This window comes from Acanthaster planci, linkage group LG11, assembly GCF_054643075.1.
Source record: "Acanthaster planci isolate LZ-2023a linkage group LG11, COTS_SCS, whole genome shotgun sequence".
Lineage (NCBI taxonomy): Eukaryota > Metazoa > Echinodermata > Asteroidea > Valvatida > Acanthasteridae > Acanthaster > Acanthaster planci.
Window position 1 is genome coordinate 5,318,433 of NC_141787.1, and position 21,442 is coordinate 5,339,874.

At 41.5% G+C, this 21,442-nt stretch overlaps 1 protein-coding gene across 5 annotated transcripts in view; it reads right to left on the reverse strand.

The window, feature by feature from the left end:
• The window catches only part of nup188 (nucleoporin 188), a 192,141-nt gene that overhangs the window by 94,903 nt on the left and 75,796 nt on the right, over nucleotides 1–21,442 (reverse strand). For 3 of the 5 annotated variants that reach the window (XM_087143590.1, XM_087143591.1, XM_087143589.1), the window contains 4 exons: nucleotides 4,092–4,146; nucleotides 2,756–2,829; nucleotides 2,051–2,135; nucleotides 295–375 (listed from right to left, as the gene is read on the reverse strand). In XM_087143590.1, coding sequence (XP_086999716.1) covers nucleotides 295–375; nucleotides 2,051–2,135; nucleotides 2,756–2,829; nucleotides 4,092–4,146 — 295 coding nt within the window. Of the gene's footprint in view, nucleotides 1–294; nucleotides 376–2,050; nucleotides 2,136–2,755; nucleotides 2,830–4,091; nucleotides 4,147–10,226; nucleotides 10,352–21,442 lie in introns of those variants that run through there. The other 2 variants (XM_087143593.1, XM_087143592.1) reach the window with 1 other exon arrangement.

Here is a 21,442-nt window from a genome sequence, read left to right on the forward strand (position 1 = left end):
AAAAACTGTGACAAAGTTGTAATCGTCCTGTCAAAAGTTCACAACTGCTGTCACTGATAATCGCTTCCCTCAAGTCAATAGACTCATCCCGTGATTCTGCATAAATTGCACTGTTAAAAATACTGTATCCTGTTACAAGATTTGCTCAGTAATTTGCACAGGTTCCTTGCAGCCATGGGTTCCCAATGGGCCCCTTGCTGGGCTGTACTTGATCTTCACAAGTAAGCGTTAAACAGCGCCCTCTACATTTCTGACACAGAGCCAATGGCCATGGCTGCCAGCTGTGTGGCTCACCTGCAGCTGCGTTCCCGTCCCCCTGAAGGCATTCAGGATGTAGGCCTCAAAGAGTTCCTTGCTCTGCACTGCATCCAGATCCTGCAGGAGGAACAACAGTGTTGCGTATTTTACCATGGGGTACTCTTACCCACTTGGTACATGTAAGTATGAAATCAATTCGGTCCTCGTTGGTAGAAAAGGGCAAGTGCACGGCAAAGCATCATTATCAGAACTGCCACAAATGAAATTACTTAGGAACATTTAACGAGCAATATATTACCCCCCTTAAATGTATGAATAAGAACTGACCCCCCCTTTCTGGTTATACTCATTGGAAAGCATTTCGACTAGAACCCAAATTTTCTCAATATGATAACATTTTTTATCAAACAAAGAAAACTGACTAAATGCTTACATGTTCATTTTATGAACAAACCCCCCCCCAAAATAACTGACTGCACCCAAAAAATTGACTAAAATGGTTATTGAACCTGCGACCTCTGGAGCACTGTATTGGCACTCTACCCAACCCTGTGTTGACGGTTCTTTGCATCTATCAATATCTTTGTTCAGTGGGTGCTGGTTAGGAGCCATACTATTTTCATCTCTTTGTTATGAATCTTTATGATAAAAGCTTCAAGACAAAGCATGTTCATTTGCCTGCTCTTATGGACGGAAAACAATGACTCTCAATGTGTTTTGCATCAACAGGTGGCCAGTGAGATATCTACAGCATCTGCATGCACAGTGGATAGCGATGTCGACTTGAAATCAAGTCATTGGTCGGTCGTGTTTGTCGTCCGTACGCTGTGTCCTTTTACAATTAGTGTGGAGTCCGTTCACTGTTGCCCGCAATCCATCCAGCATGCCACACAGATTCTGCCCTTGCTCGTGGGCTGTTCTGTACTGGGTTTCGGCACACATCGGCCCACAATCCCTGTGCCTGCCTAACAACTTGATCAACCTGATTCTGGATAGATATTCATGTTTGCAACAACTGAACTGCATGATTCATATATTTCCATGTAGAGCGCCAATAGTAGCTCACGCTAGGGAACAGACTTATCCATTTATTTATAGGGATGTTTACAATTGATTAGTGCCAGTTTCTTTCATATCTTGCATTAATATCCCTTTTAATACGATGCTTAGAGACAAAGTATACATAACTATTCAAGAACAAATCTATTAACTATCTTTTTCTGGTGAGAGAATTAATGCTTTTATGGCAAATCATCTTTTTAGGATAATATAAACACCTTCTTCAATGAACGAGACTGTGGTTGTTGTTAATAAGCGTTCAACTGACCAATTAAACTGACCCTGAAATACATATTCATATTATCGGGATTCTTAGCCAATCAGAGTGCTCCGTCCAATTTTGGTAGCAAGCCCCATATGTTGTGCACAACAACAACGGTAATTGGGCACTGTCAGACACGCGTATTGGGGAGCGAGGTTACACTAACTGTTCCCGCGTCTTATTAAATTGCTCGCCAAACTGCACCGCGAGGAAGGTGGACTACACCTAGCCAATTAAAGATTTGATTTCAAATCTAATAGCGATGACATTACAAAACCACACAAACTGAAGGCACAGCTGCTATGGTAACTGTGGCTGTGAGTTTACAAACCCTCTGTTTTCTGTTATCGATGTGCTTGGCCAACAAAGTCCTGTAGAGCACGTATTGTAGGACCGAAATAATTAAGAATAGTTTTCTTCACATTTCAGTCAGATTTCTACAGAAGGCCGCAATTGATCATTGTTGCTTACCAGGAACTGGCTGAGCTGTAGAAGGAATTGGAGCTCAAGGCGGCTGACGTTCTTGTCATTCTTCAACTTGGTCTCTGACTCCTTACTGCGATGAGAAAAAGCAACAGGATCTTCATTCCAAGATCACAAAAAAGCAAATTTGTTCATTTCTCAATTGTTTTTAACCACAAACCCTCCTGGGATGGCCCTTAACTCTCTATCATTACGGGTCGTTGACTTATTCCACCGTAAGTTGAAGTGCGCCCTCATGGCTGAAGAAGACACAGGCTAGTGCAGTGTTTTTCGACCAGGCTCATAAAGACCATGCGTTCAAACAGGAATTGGTCACACGTCCTTGGCATCCCAAGCCACATGCACACAAACCTGCACTCACTCAACTAGTTCCCACTAAAAGACTGTCATTGCTGTGTGTAAAACATGCTCTCTCATTCCTGCTTGGAGCAGATAATGAATTCCAAATAAATGAATAAGGACAGACATTGTACAAATCTGGCGAGAGCACTGATTGCTTCCATGACTTGGTGATTCCAAGTGAACAAAGATTTAATGCAGTATCAAAGAGTTTTGTGATGAAATAAACATTACTGTGTGAATTCAAGTGTGGTTCTGTCATATCCAAACTACTCCAAGATAACCCAAACAATTTGTTTTGATTTAGAAAAAAAAAAACCCAGATATTTGAGTACAAGTTCACCACTGCCTTACCTATGCTGCTTGTAGTGCTGTAGACCATGCAGCAATAAAGCTTCATGGACGGAGAGCTCCTCTGCTATAAGATTCTATGCAGTCACACGGGCAAATCAAACGGTGAAAGAAACGTGTGAACACGGTAAAGACTATGAAGGGTATAGTACTTAATACTAATTACTTGTAATACTTATTTTGGAATTATTGACTGCTCTGGTGTGGGATATTTTAATACCCTTGGGACTCATAGCACCTGAGACGAAGCCAAGGGTGCTATACTGTACGTGCCCAAGGGTGTTAAAACGTCATGTTCCACATCTCAGCAGTCAACAATTGTTTTGTTATAGCTCTGTCTCAAATTCTTTACAATATTTTTCCCACCTGAAGTATCTAGGCTTCTACTGAAAGGACACAATCTGCTGCTGTGCAGAAAGTTGTACGAGTAGAGTCCATGGACTCGGTGCATTAATTTACATGGATTTGGGACAGTCACACGTGTTTTGCTCAAAACCAATATCTTTACATCCTAAAATTATCACTTTAAGGAACTGGTATGAAGAAACGAACTTCAAGTGAACGGATTTGACGTAAACTTACTCTGACAAACTCTGGCATTGATAAAAATTAAAGTGTGCCTATACAATGTACTGTACGTACCGGTTCACTGACATTCCCACTACAGTCCACTGTTATCAACTGTATGGGTGAGAGTGGCACAGGTACCACTGAATACAAGTAGTGTGGCTGGTGGTCTCTGCTTTGGGGTTTGGACTGTTGGGCGGGGACTAGTCTACGATACTATGATATGACATGGACAAGGTGAAGGTAATATGGGGCTGGGGCAGTGGCATTCCTAGTGGGGCTGGGGGGGAGAACATTTGCTCCCCTCTCCCTTAGGAACCCTTGCATTCCTTCTTGTTTCCTTCCCTCCTCCCCCCCTCCCCCGAAGCACCTGGCTAAGTAGCAAAGGGAGACAAGGGGGTAACTGTCCCCCTCTTCCAGATGGCAACTCTTAGTTTCCCTCTTGCCCCCTTCCCCAGAGAACGCCACTGGCCTAGGGACAACAGTGGACCAAGTTGAAGGCTATATCATCCCCACCGTCACAGTTGAAACCACTCCCTCACACTTTTTATTCCCCAAGTAAAAGCCACTGGTACAGCCAGATCAGCTTTCTGGTCACAACACACTGAAGGTAATAGCCACTGAAGTAGACGAGGACAAACTATGACAAGTGACTGTCTCTGCCACAGTGTATTTGAAGAACATGTGACTCTACTAGCAGCTCATAAAGATCTTGTGACAACTCTAGTTCCCAGACTTCACAAAGACTCAGAGTCAAGAAAATGTCACTTACTGGCGCTTTCACTGCTGACCGGCCACTGATGATTTGTAACAACTCGTGGTTGCACCTGTCCACATAAAACAAACCAGGAAAGGTGAAGTTGGTTTACTTTTGTAATTCTAAAGGCGGCCTTTGAGTTCACACAGCTGACCTAAGTCACACCGAAATATTATAAATGACTTCCAAAATACAAAGAATAAAGCTGAAATTGGCAAAGTCTGTGTTGATATTCACTTTTAGTAGATGTTTCTCCCACCTGTTACTGTTAGCCTGGACATGTAAACATGAAATGCCACTAGACATTTTATTACAGGATCCATGCAATGAATTTTTCTTAGACTCATTTCTTCTGCATCTACTCATCTGTAATGTATGAGAACTATAAGAATTTTAGGTTGATGTCACTCAGACTGAAATCAAATCTTGGGGCTGCCATGGCTGCAGGAAATTATCTCATAAGTTCATGTGTGGGGCAGTGCAGACATCCGGAGTTTCAGAAAATGGCGGGTAGCAACCCAACCGAGCTGATGAAAACCTCCATTTGCACTTTCAGAAGCAAATCTTCACCTACAGACCGCATAATAATAGCTATTATAGAACTACCAGGCAAAACATGATGTTTTTCTACCATCCTCACTTCTCATCCCTCGACAATCCGCACACATCTGCATTACTTTATAGTGTGGTTCCCTGACTACAGATTTCCCTGATGTCTCTATACATAATCTTAATGAGAGAAGTCAAAATTATAGGAATGGGTATCCAAAGCAACATAAACGTTTGTTAAGCAAATACGCTGCACCTGATTTGTCACCTGACGTACAGCCACAAAGAATGAAGATGTGTGCAGATCGTTGAGGGAGTAGAGGCGAGGATGGTAGAAAAAACCTAATATTTTGCCAATAGAAAATGTAGGTTAAACGCTACAAAATACACTCGTGCCCGGTAGTTCCATATAGGTTAGCTATTATTATAGGGTCTTTAGGGGAAGATTTACTTCAAAAAGCACAAATGGAGGTTTTCTCTGGTACGATCACCTGACGATTGCAGGGCACTTTTCAAATGCCATAGTTTATGGAACCATCAAAAAGACGGACCCAGAAAGGCCCACGGAATAGTGGCTTACTATTCAGTAAGTAGGCCTACCTAGGTTATGTCAATGAACATAATGGATGACAGAGGGTAAAAAGTTGGGGGATTGTGAATTTGGGGACCCCAAGTTGTTCTCATTTTAATCTGTGCAAAACTGGTCATTCCCCCCCCCAAAAAAAACCCAAAGGCAACCATGGCCAACGCTGTCTGAACTACCCTGACCCTGTTTTTTGGAAATTTCAAATTGTTAATTGTAAGAAAATGTGACTTTCTCACTGATAAACCAGCCATGCAAATTTGATTCCACCATCATGTGCCATGTGTTAAAACACCCACAGTTTCCCCTCATCATTTCCCTAAAAGTTCAAAACCCTGCCTCTTCACATTATCAACCCCACAGTTATTGAGCATGACATGACATGTCACTCACAGTCATCTACCGTAACCTGGAGTAGGGACAGAAATGGGATTTTTGAAGTTGCTCTATAAGCTTTATGACTGTGTTGTGTTGAAAGAGGGGATAATTCTGAGCACATTGATACCAATATGTCTGTATTTGGTCGAGGCGTTGCTGAGATATGGGGATTTGAATTTTCTGAAAATGGGAATTTTTCGTTCTTTTTCTTAATGGAGATCATGGTTAAAGTAGAGCCACATTTTGTGTGTTTGCAGCAGTAAACAAAATGATAAACAAATTGAGTCACAGAAAACATCTCTGTTGCTCATTTATTTTCAGCCGTTCTTTTTTGAATCAACAAAATTGTATGCACAGTGTATGTTGTACACATAAATCTATGTGTGGAATTTTGTTTACAAATAGGGTTGTCATGGAAACGCGGCTATTTACGTTTTTCCTCAATTGGTTGTAATGAGCCCCAATTTTACAGTTCAAACTTCATAATATCAATGAAAAACTGATGAATCACCCTGACTTGAAATTGGATTGAAATTGGGATTACGATTAATGAGTTATTTACGACAGCATTTGTTTACTAATTTATAGTGTAGTAAACAATGTAGTAAACAAATTGAAGCTTCCATATCTTCGGATATGAAAATGCTAAACGGATCCTGTTTTCACTATATTCCAATAGATCAACATCTCTTTCCAATTTTAAGGATTCATAACAATTCTAAAGGTAGATTATTGGAGAAGGTTGCCATAGAAACAGACAAAAAACTTTGTATAAAATAAGTTAATTTGCCGTATCTTTAGACATGAAAAGGCGAGAAAATTGCCATTTTCTTTATGTTAGCCATATTTTTCTGTTTCCAGTGTTTAGGTGGAATAAAAAAGTATGTTAGCCATACTTTTCTTTTTCCAATGTTTAGATGTACAGTATTACTGAAAAGTATGCTTAAGCCTAATACTGGCAGTAACCAGTTGCCATGGAAACGATTAATTCAGTTGAAATTTTCATGGTGATAGCAACAGCACAGTTTAAGAAATTTTAACTTCAGATCAGGGACCATTTTTAACAGTACATGTATGTACACAATGATATTGCATTTTTCTTGTCACATTAAACCCTCAACTGGATAAAACATTAGGAAGATAATAAAATCTTACATCTAAAATCTGAAACAAGTCAAATTCTAGAATCTTTGAAGTTTGACATACTTTAACGTTTCTGTTTGGTTCATATGAACCATCTATTTATTACCACACAGTAATTTAGTGCAGTTGGTTGCCCTGAAGTATGTATTAATACAGACAAAAGTTCGGGTAGCCAAGAGCATACATTAAGAGATTCAACACATTTTCTAAAACGAATGAGTTTTGTTTCACATACATGTACATGTGTATTCAGGGCCATGAACTGTAACACAAAAGTAATGCATTGCTCTACGGATGACATGTAAATGAACAGTATGCATGTATTGAAATTGTTCACACATCCCATGCAATGAATACAGATAAAAAGGGACCTGTATTATGTAACAAGAGCAATAAAGTCATATTAAAACTATATATGCATGTACATGTACATGCAATACACGTGCATCTTGGTTCATTTTGAGTTTAGTTTCAAATCCAATCACATTTATTTTATAATCTCACATTCTTACTTCTGGCTTGTTTTTGAAAGGAAAACACGGTTAATTCTTCACAGTTGCTGGAAAGTAAGTCAGCTTTCTAAGCACCAGTTGTGGTTTCATCCGTTTAACAAACTGTAAGAAGTTAACTACTGGTAGGTGAACCAGTTCCTTGCATGATTTTAATAATACAGTTTGTCTGATTTTCTCTGATATAGCTTAGTTTTCTTATTGCTGACACTTAAGAACATTAAGGCAAGAATGAAGTTTACAGAAGTCCTAGAAAGAACAATTTCTTTATGTACAAGTAGGTCTACTTCGAGGATATAGGTATCCATTATGTCCTACGATCAGAAATTGAAAATGAGGAGTGAATGAAGACCCTTTTCAACATACAGGAACAATGGTGATAAGAACAGATTCAGATGCTATTTAATATTGAACACATTGAAATGCATTATTTTCTCTTTATGTAGTTACGAGTGGATTAGGAGGGAACAATTTCCAAGTTGCCATCTCTGTAATCCTCAACAAGTTTGTACACAGCTTCATCGTCATCTTATGTGATGTTGAACCAGTGAGGAAACCCAGGAACCTGACTAATGACTTCACCCGTGTACATCTGTCTCTCCCCATCCTCAGAAGCAAAGTAGTGGCTGACAGTTTTACCGACTAGCAATGGAATTGTTACATTCATGTCATCACGTGTGGTTGTTTGAACTGACTCCCCATCGGCTAAAGAAGTTGCTGCATCAATAAACAAATTGTTTACACAATGCTGAAATTGTTTCTGCCATTGAAACTAGGAGGTGAAGTCCACAGAAGAAATTGTTCATTTCAATCAACTTTTGCTTGGCAGTCTTGCTTAAAGAATCCCAGTTATCTGTTATTTTTAGGAAGGCATGACTCTCTATAAGACTGGAGGATTGCATTGAACTTAGATTCAGTAGCAGCACGATCACTCATTGTGTTCTTAATCTCACACAGTATTTTAGAACCTACATCGTCTTTTCCATGGCAGATGTCTGTGATATCGTCTTGAATCTTCTTAAAAGTTGTAAGGGTATCCCCAGCACTTTTTGAAACCATTTCTCTTAAACCTAAGACAAAGTTGTTATACTCTGCATCTGTAACTAAGTATGTCATTTAAACATCACCCTGTTTTGGCGTTTCATCCAATCCTGGATTGCCACAACTGAGTTGGGATGCCCATGACTTTGAAGGAAATGGGCTGTTTAAAAACGGACAGAAAAAGAAGACTTCATAATTCCAAATATCTGCCGAATAGTTTGTTTTATTAAAGGAATCTTCTTTCAATAAATCATAAAATTGAAGGATATTAATCCATTAAGCATACAGTGTTAACATATTATGTAAACAAATAAAGATTGTGAAAAGGCAATTATAACATAAATAGAAAAGAATCAAAACTAAACATTCAAATGACTTACCAAGCAACAGTAAAGCAAACCAGAATGTTTGGGGCATTTCATATGACAAACATCCACCATACAAATGACCACGTCTTTTTCTCGAAGATTTTTAGATGTAGAGCTCCACTTATTTAAAAAACTTCGAAGAAATTTTTCAAAATTTCAGTTTTCATCCAAAATATAAAGTAAAAAAAAAAACTTGGACAGAACACTCAGATATGAAAAACATAATTTTAACTTAAATGAGTCGGTGTAATTTTTTTAAATACATTAAAGTTAACAATAAAAACTGTGCCTTTGAAATAAATATTGTTAAGTCTTTTGTCCTTCCTATTCAGCCTTTCTTTATTGGAAGTCTCATAAAATTCCAGGTTCATTCATCATTTCACCCATGGTGTGCATGTCGACAGTCATTTCATATTCCAAAAAAAAATTAACATCGACATATTCATGTATAGATGTAAGAGCTGATAAATGTTGGTTTCAAAGTCATTTCCCCAAACAAATCTTCATCAAAAATGATGTTACACGAAATGCAAAGGTGCGTGAAAAAAGCTCCCCGCTGCGTGCTGTACGAAACAACGCGGCTACACCACCGCGCACACACGATTGTTGACAGACCGTGCGACGCGTTGGTCCCATGGCGGTCACTCGGCGTGTTACGCTAACTTATTTCGCTCGGTGGTCAAATGCGCTCACAGTCTTTTATACAAGTCCAAATGATTAAGGGTATTTATAACCTGAAAATTTCAAAAATGGACACTAGTTTCTTGTATATACGACAGAAATGCTCCAAAATCGCTTGTAGAAGAACCAACCTCCTTTTCACGGCCGTATTTCGAAGAAAAATCGGGCGAACTTCGCCAAAACTTCGACGAGGTGCTGACGGAAGTCGTCAGCTTGCCGTGTGTGAAAAACGAAGCGATTTGAGAATGGTGCTGTGTGGAAGAACCGGTTCAAACCGGAGAGTTCCGGTTTGGAGACGCGAAACCAAACTTTTGTACACAAAACTGTACGTGCGCAGATGATGTGCGCAGTAGACCGTTGCGGTCCCTACCTGGAGCAATCCAAAAGTTAACATGTAGGTCTCCTTTCTGTTATATGAACGGGGTCCCCAAATTAACAATCCCCAAAAGTCACTTGTTACATAGGCGTGCTAGGCAGCTAGGCCTAGCTATTTATTGGGGCACTGTTTTAAGTGTTTATACACGTATTATCTAACAACATTAGATCGTGGACATGGTGAGGCTGCACAGTCAATCACTGCACAGTGGCAGTGAGAAGACAGTGACCACATGCAGATGTGAGCCACTGAAACGACACATAGCCTACATTACACAATTGAGTGTTTGGTGTAGGCCCTACTGCCCCTAGGCATGCTAGGCTTAGTAAAATCTTGAACTTGCACCTAGGGCCTACATTGTAGCCTAGGCTGGACCTAATTTAATTTCCTACTCAGCTTTATCACAGTATTATCAGTAGGCTATCCTACAAAATTCTATTTTCAATTTTATACAGAATATCTGAGAACGATTCCCGTAGCCTAATTGTTGAGTTGCACAATAAAAATTACAAGCTTCCCTACCTCAGCACTCGTGTTGTACTCGGCGCCATTTTGAATTGTGCGATGCACCATGGGACTAAGTTTAACACCCAAATACGGAAAAAACCAACTGCGAACGAACGACGACAACGCTACCAAGCAGTGCGCCCTCTAAAGGGAAGGGGGTTCCCACATAGAGGAAAATGAGGGGTCCCTCCCCCAGGCTTTGATCGCCTTCGTTTCAGGCTTCATCCTTTGAATCAGTACCCGCTTTTAGGCGTAAGGTGTTCAAATGAAATAGAAGTATTGCAACGTATGGGTCACTGAATTAAATTCAGGGAGGGGTACGAATTAGGCGAAGGCGGAGATGGACACTGAGTACTGAACCCTCCCCCTACCCGTGGAGAGATGTAAGGTCTTCTGGCACAGTCTAACACCACATAACCACAGAATTAGTTTCCAAAATATCCAGAGTGATTCGTTCTGTAGAAGAGTCTGGTTTAGGACGAATACCATTATGCGCTCACTTCTTTCCTGTGAAATAGGATTATCCGTCGGTTGTGCAGGCGTGCTTGAAAGACTAGCAATTGAAAACAGTTGGTCACTGTAGGGAAAAACATCATCATGTCTCGGTGTTCCATCCCCTGCATTCACCAGTTAATTCTAGCTGATCGAAGATGAAAATTAACAGAACATCTTGACAAACAAAGATTCATTTAAGACTTAGCCGGATGTACCGAATCGAAAAAAATGGAGTGTGTCTCTACATTGCACAAAATAGTCCGTTTCATTCAAGTACACCATAGTTTCAAAGTGGGGGGGGATACAGCCAAACCGTGAATTTTCGCAAAGATGAGTATACTGTGCTGTGTCGTTTTTAGTTAAGTAATACACCCAAAAGAGAAATTTTGATATCAGAACAAGAATATCTTTTCTCCATTAAAATACCTTTTTCAGAGATCAAGAGGTTTCAGGAAACATGGCTGGGGCGTTTATGCACTAGTTAGAAATATTTAGGACACCAGTCGAAAATGTTGTCATGAGACGACCTTATGAGGGGGGTCTCCAAAGACAGAAAAAACACGCCAACTGTTTAGAACAATCATTTCCCCCACTCCGGCCCAAGATCGCTCCAAGCCAATCTCACTACCCTGACTGCGAAGCAGACAAGTAACAGAAGAGTCGAAGTCTTACAACGTCTCCCCGACTTAATTTATTCTACAGACCTCACTGAGTGCACCTTGTTTAACCTCACTTAGGAGTGGAGTTCTGAAGGCATGCGGCCCAGAGCCCGTCTGCCCACCGGGAAGTACGCGAAACCTTTGGCCGTTGGGTGTGCATCCCAACCTGCAACGCTTTTAACTAACAAATTGTCGTTTCCTCTCGCTTCAACTCCACGAGATACCTCTGAAGATGGCGAGCGGTTAATCGAGCCAATCAAAGTCAGGAACCGTTATGGGATCGCTACATTGAAAGTCTTTCGGTAAGCAGTGGTAAGACGCTTTTTTTCATCACGTTTGCTCGGATACCCATAAGCAACCTCTCTGGGCAGAGAGAGAAAGAGAGTTCAGCGGTGATAATGTACTACTTTTGCAGATAACGGATCTGATCTTCTTGTCCTTTCTATCAGCTAAGTACTCTTGCCTGGGGAAACAAGTACAGGCCTGTATTTTGAGAGATCGACGTAGACTGTTTTATGTCTGAGATAATCATGTGGTTGACGTCTGATGCTGAGTCGTTGACGAGTAAGAGCAGCGTGTTATACTGTTCGTCTCAGGTGCGGACATGAGCGCGCAAGAAACATGACTGACTTTTGTCGAGCCATTGTACATCAAACCATCTTCAGTTGGCTTTAACTCATTTTGAGTTCCGTTCTCATGCTTGAAAGTCATGGGCGTAAAATCCCTGGGATGGGGTATATTTTTATATCTTCCACATTTTCTTTTACCAGGGGGATGGGCTATTGAATCATCCGCCCACTTTTTTCGTGGTGAGAAAAAAGTAAGGGGGATTGTGAAGAATTTTTCGGTAATCTAAACAATCGAACGTATTCAATAGCACTCAAAATGGGAGCACAATTTTAAAGCCATAAATACACCGTTTTGTTGTCAGGTTCTGCAGGAGTGAGACAGATTTTGCAGATATACATCTATATCATGAACACCGCCCCCTATACTGTCATGGTGTCAGAGCCCAACCCCAACTCCACTTTTCAAATTTCTATTGCCGGGCAAATCATCACCCCACAATCCCGAAATCGGTTCCCGGTACAAATTTACGCAAATGAGTGAAAGTACGTTGCAGGTGGACCAGTGGCCAACAAACTGATGGGTGTAGAAGTTGCTTTGAGTTGATGCATTATCAAATATGTTAATATAACCTTTATCATTTGCCATGAACCAGTTTTGAGCAATACCCATTCGGGTTTTGAGTTCTGTTCCTTTAATCTCGGCTTCGTAACTGATGTCTGGCTTCATTTTTTATCAATACTCTTATGTTAAGACCCTCCAAACCAACGCAGCTTTTTTTGGCTACATAACCACGAAACTGTTCAGTGTCGAAATTTTGAGTGTTCGTATTGGGAACCAACAGAACATTTTGTAGACACAAGGTATGGATATTATTTTATATCCTTTCAGGTTAAGTGCATTGAAAAGTGACTACTTAAACGGACTAAATTTTGCAAGCTTCGGAAGCTGTTGCTGAGATGTCAATCAGGGAAGACGACACTGCTCGGTTCATACATTTTCTATTCAAATTATTGCGAATTATTTGAGGAACAAGCAACAAGATATTCGACAGGCAAAAGCCACAACGGACAACAAAACTAGTCTTGCGGGGACAGTTTCTTTCAGACGCTTGAAGAGAGAGTAGTTTAAATCTGTTGGCCATTGTCTGATCCCATCTCGCTCAGAAATGTGTGAAACCTACTTCTAAGGTGCAGCCCTTTCAACAAATTTGCACGTAAATGCCCACTATCGGTTTTTTAGTATAATGTCTGCAGTTACAGGATATAATCCTGGTCATGTCAATTTGGTTAGCCTTAATTTTTTTTTAACTGCATGCCATGTGAAAAGAAATAAGTGAAACGACGCACTTTAGACTCGCTTTGCAGGCTCTGGACGTATGAGCCCCAAGCTGGTTTAAAATGAGCTAGGGTCGCGTCGGTACTAACAAAATGAACACTCCCGACCAACATGGCTCTTTTTAAACGATGGGGGGGGGCTTCTGCACAAGGCGGATAGCCACTTCGCCGTGTGATACAAAGCACCGCCTGAGGTACAGCGTCACTCCCCGCTACAGGCCCGCGTTGTTATACTGTATACACTGCAAAGCGCTGGCGTTAATTTAACACCCTCGATACACGTCAAAACTTATGCTGCTCTGTATGGATGCTGAGCGTGTTTATTTAACGCCAATTTAACACCACATTGGAAACACACTAGTGTATACATACCATTCAACTTTAAATTGAAACAGTCGTTGGTAGAAAAAGAAATTACGGAAAGAGAAAAGATCAGAATCGGAGACAGAGCCCGAAGAAAAATGGTCACGTTTAGGCAACGGCCCTCAGTGTTCTTTTCGAAAAGGGAGACATTATCTTGGCCGGGATTGGGCCCGTTCGGGACGCATGCCTGGCCGGCCAGCCGCCCGCTGCACACAGCCCAGCTTGGGAAAACGGGGGACGGAGTGCACGCTAGCCGGGAACGTCGCATTAGGCACGTTTCCACGGGGAGAATTGGCGAAGATTGGCGATTAATGGCCAGATAAGGGCTTATCGGATGCACAGGGAGCGAGGGCATCACCTGGTGCCGGCTGTAAATTAGGGATGGAGTTTTTTCCTTTTTCGTGCTCGACAGCATGCAATTTTTGTGGTCACATCAGGTGAAGCCAACTCTAAACGGGCGCGTGTTGAAGAGGAGTTGAACATTTTATTACTGCAGCGTTTCCAAGCCCGGGGTAGCGTTTGGTTCCACGTGCAAGAATGGTTCAATCGTCGACCAGTCCCGAACCACCAAATTATTCGTCTAAAATTATTGTCTACGGTTGTTGTTTCTTCAAAAGAACATTTGAAGCTGATCTTAGGTCATACAATTTCTGGAACCGAAATGAATAGTTTCTGTTTTACTGTCGTTTAATATCCTTTGATGTTAAGAAATCGAGTCACGATAGAACAGCGTCGTGCATCTACAGAATGACATGTAAACAAAAAGGCTCGCAAACCAACATGTCTTTTAACGCAGGACTTAGTCTTGGCTTACTTTGGCAATGAGCTCCCGGGTCAGACCAAGGCAGGATGCAATTTTCCTTGCAACGGAGGCTCCTTTAGTCGGAATTACACTTCGCTGGTTTACAAACGACTATGAAATGCACGTACTACGGGGAGCGTCGCTACCAGCAAAATGAACGCTACCGACCAACACGGCTCCGTTCAAGCGATGAGGGGGTGCTTCTGCTAAAGGCGGATAAGGCATCTCAATTTGCCACGTAATACATCCAGCCACGTATTCATGAAATTGAGATAGTGTCCTTCCACATAATCAATGGCGAGAATGGCGTGTTCCCAAATGTAGCGAACTGTCTCTTTCTCCTGAAGACGAACAGAGCACACTGTTCGAAACGTCGAGTGAACCCCGGTTCTTTTCAGAACCACACACACTCAAAGAGAGAATTTGATTACATGGTGTCACCGCAAACTTCACATAGTTAGAACTGTTCCTCGTCTAGTACCTTTCTTATAGGCCTAGTTTATCCTACACATTGTTCATGAAACCGTTTGTGAATTTCGGGCGAGATCACACTTGCTTCACTCTTGCTGAGGAGTGTGGCAACACAAAGTCAGTCTGGAAAAGGTCACAGTGCACCTTGACCAATTTAGGAGACTAGGATACTGCCACTGTAAATACGCAGTGCTGACGAAAGAATTAAGTTCAATGAGGGTAATGGTTTACGGCCTAGTGCCCGCCGCTGCAAAGCCTGAAAAGCTGTATTTAATAATAATAATAACAATAATAATAATAAAAATCCTTGAAAATGCAGGTTGGGGGAGTATGATAAAGGCCAAATCAAAGAGAATTTGAACGGTCCAAATAGGGACTTGATGCCTATATCGTCGACCATACATTTGAACTCAAGCCACTGAGAACGTGACTACGTAAAGACATTAACAATCCCGATTCACATGTTCAAGTTAATAGTCACGTGAATAGGAGCGCTCATCGTATTGGTCGGAGTAAATTCGAACCAGCCTAAAAAGGAGATAGATGACCCCACCCAGTGCTTCATCATTGAATCTAAGGCCACAGCTGGTCTGTATTGACTTTCCGCAAAAGTTCGTCTGAACTTCCAAACAAATTTATCGGTACAAAGACCCTACTTGCGGTCAACTTGCTGGCTTATCCCCCGTGAAAACATTTTCTTTTCAAGATTAAAATGCGGAAAATGGCGCAAATTAGCAAAAGCCCGAGGATTTTCAAGTCAAAGGGAGCACACTACGAAAAGCACAAAGAGTGTTGCTTCGTTCATTCACAAGCGGTTTTACGCTGGCGCCACGCCACTTCAGAGTAATGTTATTTTGCGTCAAAATAAACAGAGGAACCACGCAGACTCGATCGATCGATGATCGATCGATTGACATCTTCATTGCAAGCAATAAGCTAGCAAGCAATTAGCGTGATTACGGTCGGTTTCCTGTAACTTGCAATCATTGGACATCACGCCTTTATTCGAGATGAACCGAATTGGGCTTGGACAAACTTAGTTTTTAGTTGATTTCTCCCTCGAGTCCAGTAAGTATGTGATACCTGTAAATTTAGCCCGATAAAACAATCCAGCATGCTCTGATTGGAGTATGCGGGCTTTGATACCAGGCAGGAATATGAAGACAAGGATTGGGCACATTCAAATATTTGCAAAGCGACTCCGACTCCAAGATCAATTCCTTTCGCACATTTTTCATTTTTGAGCTAATTGTATAAAACTCACATGCAGATTTTTTTGGAGGGGGGGGGCGAAAAATGCGGAAATGTTACGCCGGGAAGGGAAATGGATTGGACCCACCAAAATTGACTTTCTTTTATTATATTACAATGTCTGTTTTGTTTTGTTCTTTTTTACTTATTTATTTGCTTGTTTCTTTTTTCTTTGTTTCTGTTTTCTTTTCCTTTTTTTTTTTTTGGCTGAGGGGCATGACGCCCGCTCATTCTATTCCAACGCCAGTGAGTCATTTCTGCATGCTTCACCACCTAAAGGGGCGAGTTCGAACCACGAACTTTTGTTGATCACAGATGCATTTTCCCTGGTAACCTGTGCACAAAATATATCCTGGCTACCAGGCCAAATTGAACATCCCTGATTGCAAAGTGTTGAGAAACGTCGGCAATTCCACGAATCATTCACAGAAGTTGGTAAAATTTTCACTGAATCTGAAATAAAACATGATAATTATTGTTGTTACTTGTTATCGGACAACGATGGAAAACCCACCTTTTTCAAAATCTTCAGAGAGCAGTAGTAATAGGACCAACAGTTTTCGTCTGTCGTAACGAAATGCATATATGTACAGTGATTAGTTACCGATACGATGTGTGTGTCACCCCTCGCCAAGTATGAACTAATGCAAGAGGCTTTGTTGGTGTTCTCATTATACTTAACAGAGTCCGAACCCTTAGCGACTGGATTTCATTGACCTTATGCATGTACAGCGTCTGAGCTCTGCGCATGTACGATCAAAAGGCAAAAACTTGTTTACGCTTACCACCTCGTAAATGGCAGGTTTTTACTCTGGGCTTGAGGCTATTTGGCAAAGTACGAAAAACGGGAAGAAGTCGGAATTGGACAACCAAGCAGGCGTGAAATTTGATTCTAAAGGACCGTTTTTTATGACTGAGGCACGGGATTGGGTTGGCCGGCGACAAAAAGGTGAACAACTTGTGAAAACAGGCGGTTGCAATTCATCGCGCCCGGCTGGCTGAACAGAACTGCACAGGGGCCTGCGATGCTATGGGGCAATCCTGGGTGCTGTCTAGCCTTTTGTCAGCCGTTTCCTCAAACGATTAACTCGCATAATTGAGCACAAGGAGTCTTACCACGGAAAGGCGTGATTCTCAATCGTGTTTTTATACAATGCCAGCAGCGCTGCTCTGTGCTAGCTTTTGTTGTGCAAAAAATCCAGATAGAAGTTTGATCACCAGAAATTTTTTTACACATTTTGTCGCTAATCCCTTGAACAAACAACAAGCAGTTGTGTTCGGGTTGCGAAAATGCTTTCAGTTTTCGAAAAGCAATTTTTAACAATGTATTTCTCCAAGCTTAATAATAATTGCTTGGGTTGTTTTGCAATCTGGTAAATTCCCTGCGCAAGGATGGCTTCATTGATGCCTAACCAGCCACGAGTACAGAAGTTAACCATTTCACGACTGCATCTGGAACCGAAAGTGAAGCAAAGTACAACCCAGCTAATAAGCCATCTCTGTTTCCACGAAGATCGAGTTCTCGTTTGCTTTGGATGTCGCATCCAGGTCTTGCGTGGGGGGGTGGAATTTCTTTAATGTCTGTCAATTTCAATCACCTGTATGAGAGTCCTGCATAATAATCTTCTCCCATCTAAATCAGGTGGTAGTGCCGTTTTGATAAATACTTCCCATACTAAAGAAAAGGATCTTCAAGCAAGGCATGCCGACTTTTTTGGGGGGAGGGGAGTTTTTTTCTGAATAAATTTGAAACTTGAAAGCAAGAAAAGCAACAAATTGACGCCCTAAGTTCCACTGCAAAACCTTTATGAGCCATAAGCAATCAATCGATTTTGATAAAGAAGTAAATGAAATCAACCGAAAAAGAATGAGTACAATGTTCACTATAGGCCCTATAGTCTAGTTCAACCACAATTGACAGTGGAGTCGGCATTACATTACACTGACTTGATTTCCCCATAAGATATAATACCAGTTTAAACTATATGACAAAATGGAGAATTTTGTCAACGCTAACAGCACGCTGAATTCCAACGTTGATAATCTTACACTCCGTTTACCCATCAATGGTTGACGTAATTGTACATTTTACGTGTCAAAATATCGGAATTGTTGCACCAAGCATCTTGCATATAGCCTAACTTGAGTAACATATTTCGCCGTTCTGGGTAATAGGGTTATACAACCATAGAAAACTACAGAGATTTTGGCTCGAATGTGAGGTTTCAATTCTGAGGTTTGACTTTGTAAAGATCACAGCAAGCCCCGTCATTTATGATCCGAGAGCCCCAGGAAAAAAAAACGCGCCGAGAGATGGACACTTCTGATAAGACCAAAATGTGTGTTTCCATTTCACCAGTCGGGGCTGCGCCGTGCCTTATCACCCACATATCCGTTCCCAGACGGAGTAAAATGGCCATAAATTTCAATTCTTCTGGGTCTAAGTGGTCGCAATCTCGGTACACATAAACACGAACTTTGACGACTTTGCGATCTGTCCGTGCGTTAATGCGAAAATCCTGAAGTTTTGAGGAGGACGACAGATTGCGTTTAACGGTGAAAGGTATCCGATGGAAATAGTCCCAAACTACCGAGGCGTGATTTTTAAGACTTGGCCAATGAATTGCTACGAGATTGCTGTTCACAAAAGTGACAGGATTATTTACAGCGCCCTCTGCTGACATCTGTCAATTTTCGTTCAACTTGTGTCCCAGATATGACCGAATATTGGAATTTGTAAATCCAGATTCGATGTCATGTCCATCGCGAATGAATTCCCATACAGAATGACATATTGAGAGTTAGTCGATCGTGGTATGCGAAGAATTCATAATAATCCTTACCCTTTGGCCTATCAGAAGAACGCTTATTTTTGCCTCATTTAATTTGTGGTATTTTTATAGCAGTGTAGGTCTGTTTGTGTTTTGCGTCGTCTTTTGACTCTTTTGTTGTTGTTGTTGAAGCCGCTTATATTCATTTTATTTTCCATGTGGATGCGAATGCAATTTAGGAAACTCTTGGAGAGGGGCTGAAAGGGACATGGTGAAGAAAGAAAATAAAAGTTAATTTTTCGACAATTTAATTTGCAATCATCTTAAAGCATCAGATGATCAGATTCAGATTACACTCTGGTAAAAATGATAGGCGCCCTCAATAAATTGTTGCTTCCCACACTTTTGTCAATGGGATACGACGGCCGTTGCATGGCTGTTCAAAACTGCTGAGCAGTGGCCCACATTACGATAGCTCTCGTGTGCTGTTCTGCAACCTCAAAGATGACCACTATTGCTCCCTTGACCTTCTTGAAGTCAACGAAGGGATGCAAAAATACTCATCACTGCAGTGGAGATTTGGATTATCGTAACGTGGAGACTACTAGAAAGCAAAGTAATTATCAAGGCCAATGCACCAATCCCCAAAATCAACTCGAAAACTATAAAAGACATCAGTAAAGAGTTATTGAAGTCAAGTATATAGGCGTGCATTCTAATATTGTCTCATGTTCAGACAAATGCCTAACTTTCCTGCATGTACCTGAAGGCATTAATGCAGGGTTCAACGTGGAGTGAACAGACAATAGATCGATAACAACAACAACCTAATTTTGCTGGTAAACATCATACATAATTCACCGTTCCTTTCTCCCCACAACGCACTCAGAAAGAAGTGTGATAACGTCATCGTCCACGATACGAAACTATTTTACAGATTTACAGTAGGCCTATATGTAGTTAAAAGGTGACCGAAACTGAAAGTTCGAGTACTGAGTATTTAATGAGGTTTTGTACGGCGGTTTGTGACAGAGAGGTTCTTTTACTTCCAGGAGTAAGAATCGATTCCAATATCTGGGTATCGAATATTGGTCAAAATTCACCTGTTTCATATATACTGTGTGTATTACAAGGCGACTTAGGTGTGTATTTAAGGTGACTTGACTCGCACTGCTCGACTCGCGCTTTTTATCTGATTCTTAATTTTTCGACTACAAACCAGGACGAGTCAAATTCGAAGATGTTCGGCCCTGGCTTCACGATATGAAATATATAAAAAGGTTTGAACGTGGACGAAAAGAATGGGGGAAATCTCAACGACGATAGCCTCTAGGAAAGAGAAATCGGTTGATGGACAGCTCGCTTTTCACCGGAAACCTTACAACATTATTATCTGCCGACAGCGTTGCTGAAATCCCCTCCGTAATCTAGGGCACGAGAGGCAGTGTGTTACCGAGGGTGGAGGGTCACGTCCTTCGGATTGTATGTCATATATATTTAATTCGCACATGTTAAAGAAACATATTGGAAAGGGCTGGAATGAAGTTCAGTGGCCATTCGAAAACCCTCGAATGTTTGCCGAACTTAGAACATGGAAACGGCAAATATAGATCCAGTAGTTGGCAATTCCTCTCTTAGGCAAAAGCTATTTATAGCACATGAAGTATTATGACATAAAGGGTCGGTTACCTAGGGGCAGTTCACCGTTATGTTATAATAGGCGTGATAATTGGAGGGCCAGACAAACGATGTCATTAAATCAAGCCACTGCTCATCCCTTTCCACCGTCAGCCACATGAAAGGAACCGACCCTCGCCTTCCGATTTCCTCTTTGTGCGCCTAAACTATGACACCCGGTTAATCCTTCGGATTGGTGCCAACTGGGATAATCCGGATCGACAATGGTCGGAGTGAAATCAGCCGATAAACAGTGTGCGATCTGGCTTGCCTGGGAATATCCATCCAATTCTGGCCAATCAATTTGAAAATACTACACAATCTGCTCTTCTTTCTTCCATTTCCTGACCTGGAGAGAATACAACAGACTTCCCAACACAGAACAGAGTTCTTATTTATCATTTTTCTATTTCCCACGAACGAAAGCTGGGGGTGTGAAAAGCAAACAGGGGGGAAAAGAGGCGGTTTGTCGGACGCGACGCAAGGTTTTCTTCGGCCCCTCGACCTTGCTGAGGTCTCCATTGTTCGGCGAGCAGTTCACCGGCCCCGAAGGAGAAAGAGAAGGAACATGTCTGTATTCGGTTGAGCGCCCCCCCCCCAACGCTCGATAAACCCGTCTGCCATCATTGTTCCGGGTCATGATGATCCTATGGAGGGATAATAGCCCCAGTTTTGGCCGGATAATGGCGAAAGAAGCCGGAACATAATCACATTAACCTTGATGACACTGTGCTGGGTTGCTGACCTACTAATTGAGTTCCCCGTCATCGATCGGCGTTCCGCCTTTTCGTTGAGCGATGACCATCCTGTAGTTTTGCTTAGGCAAAAACTAACAAGA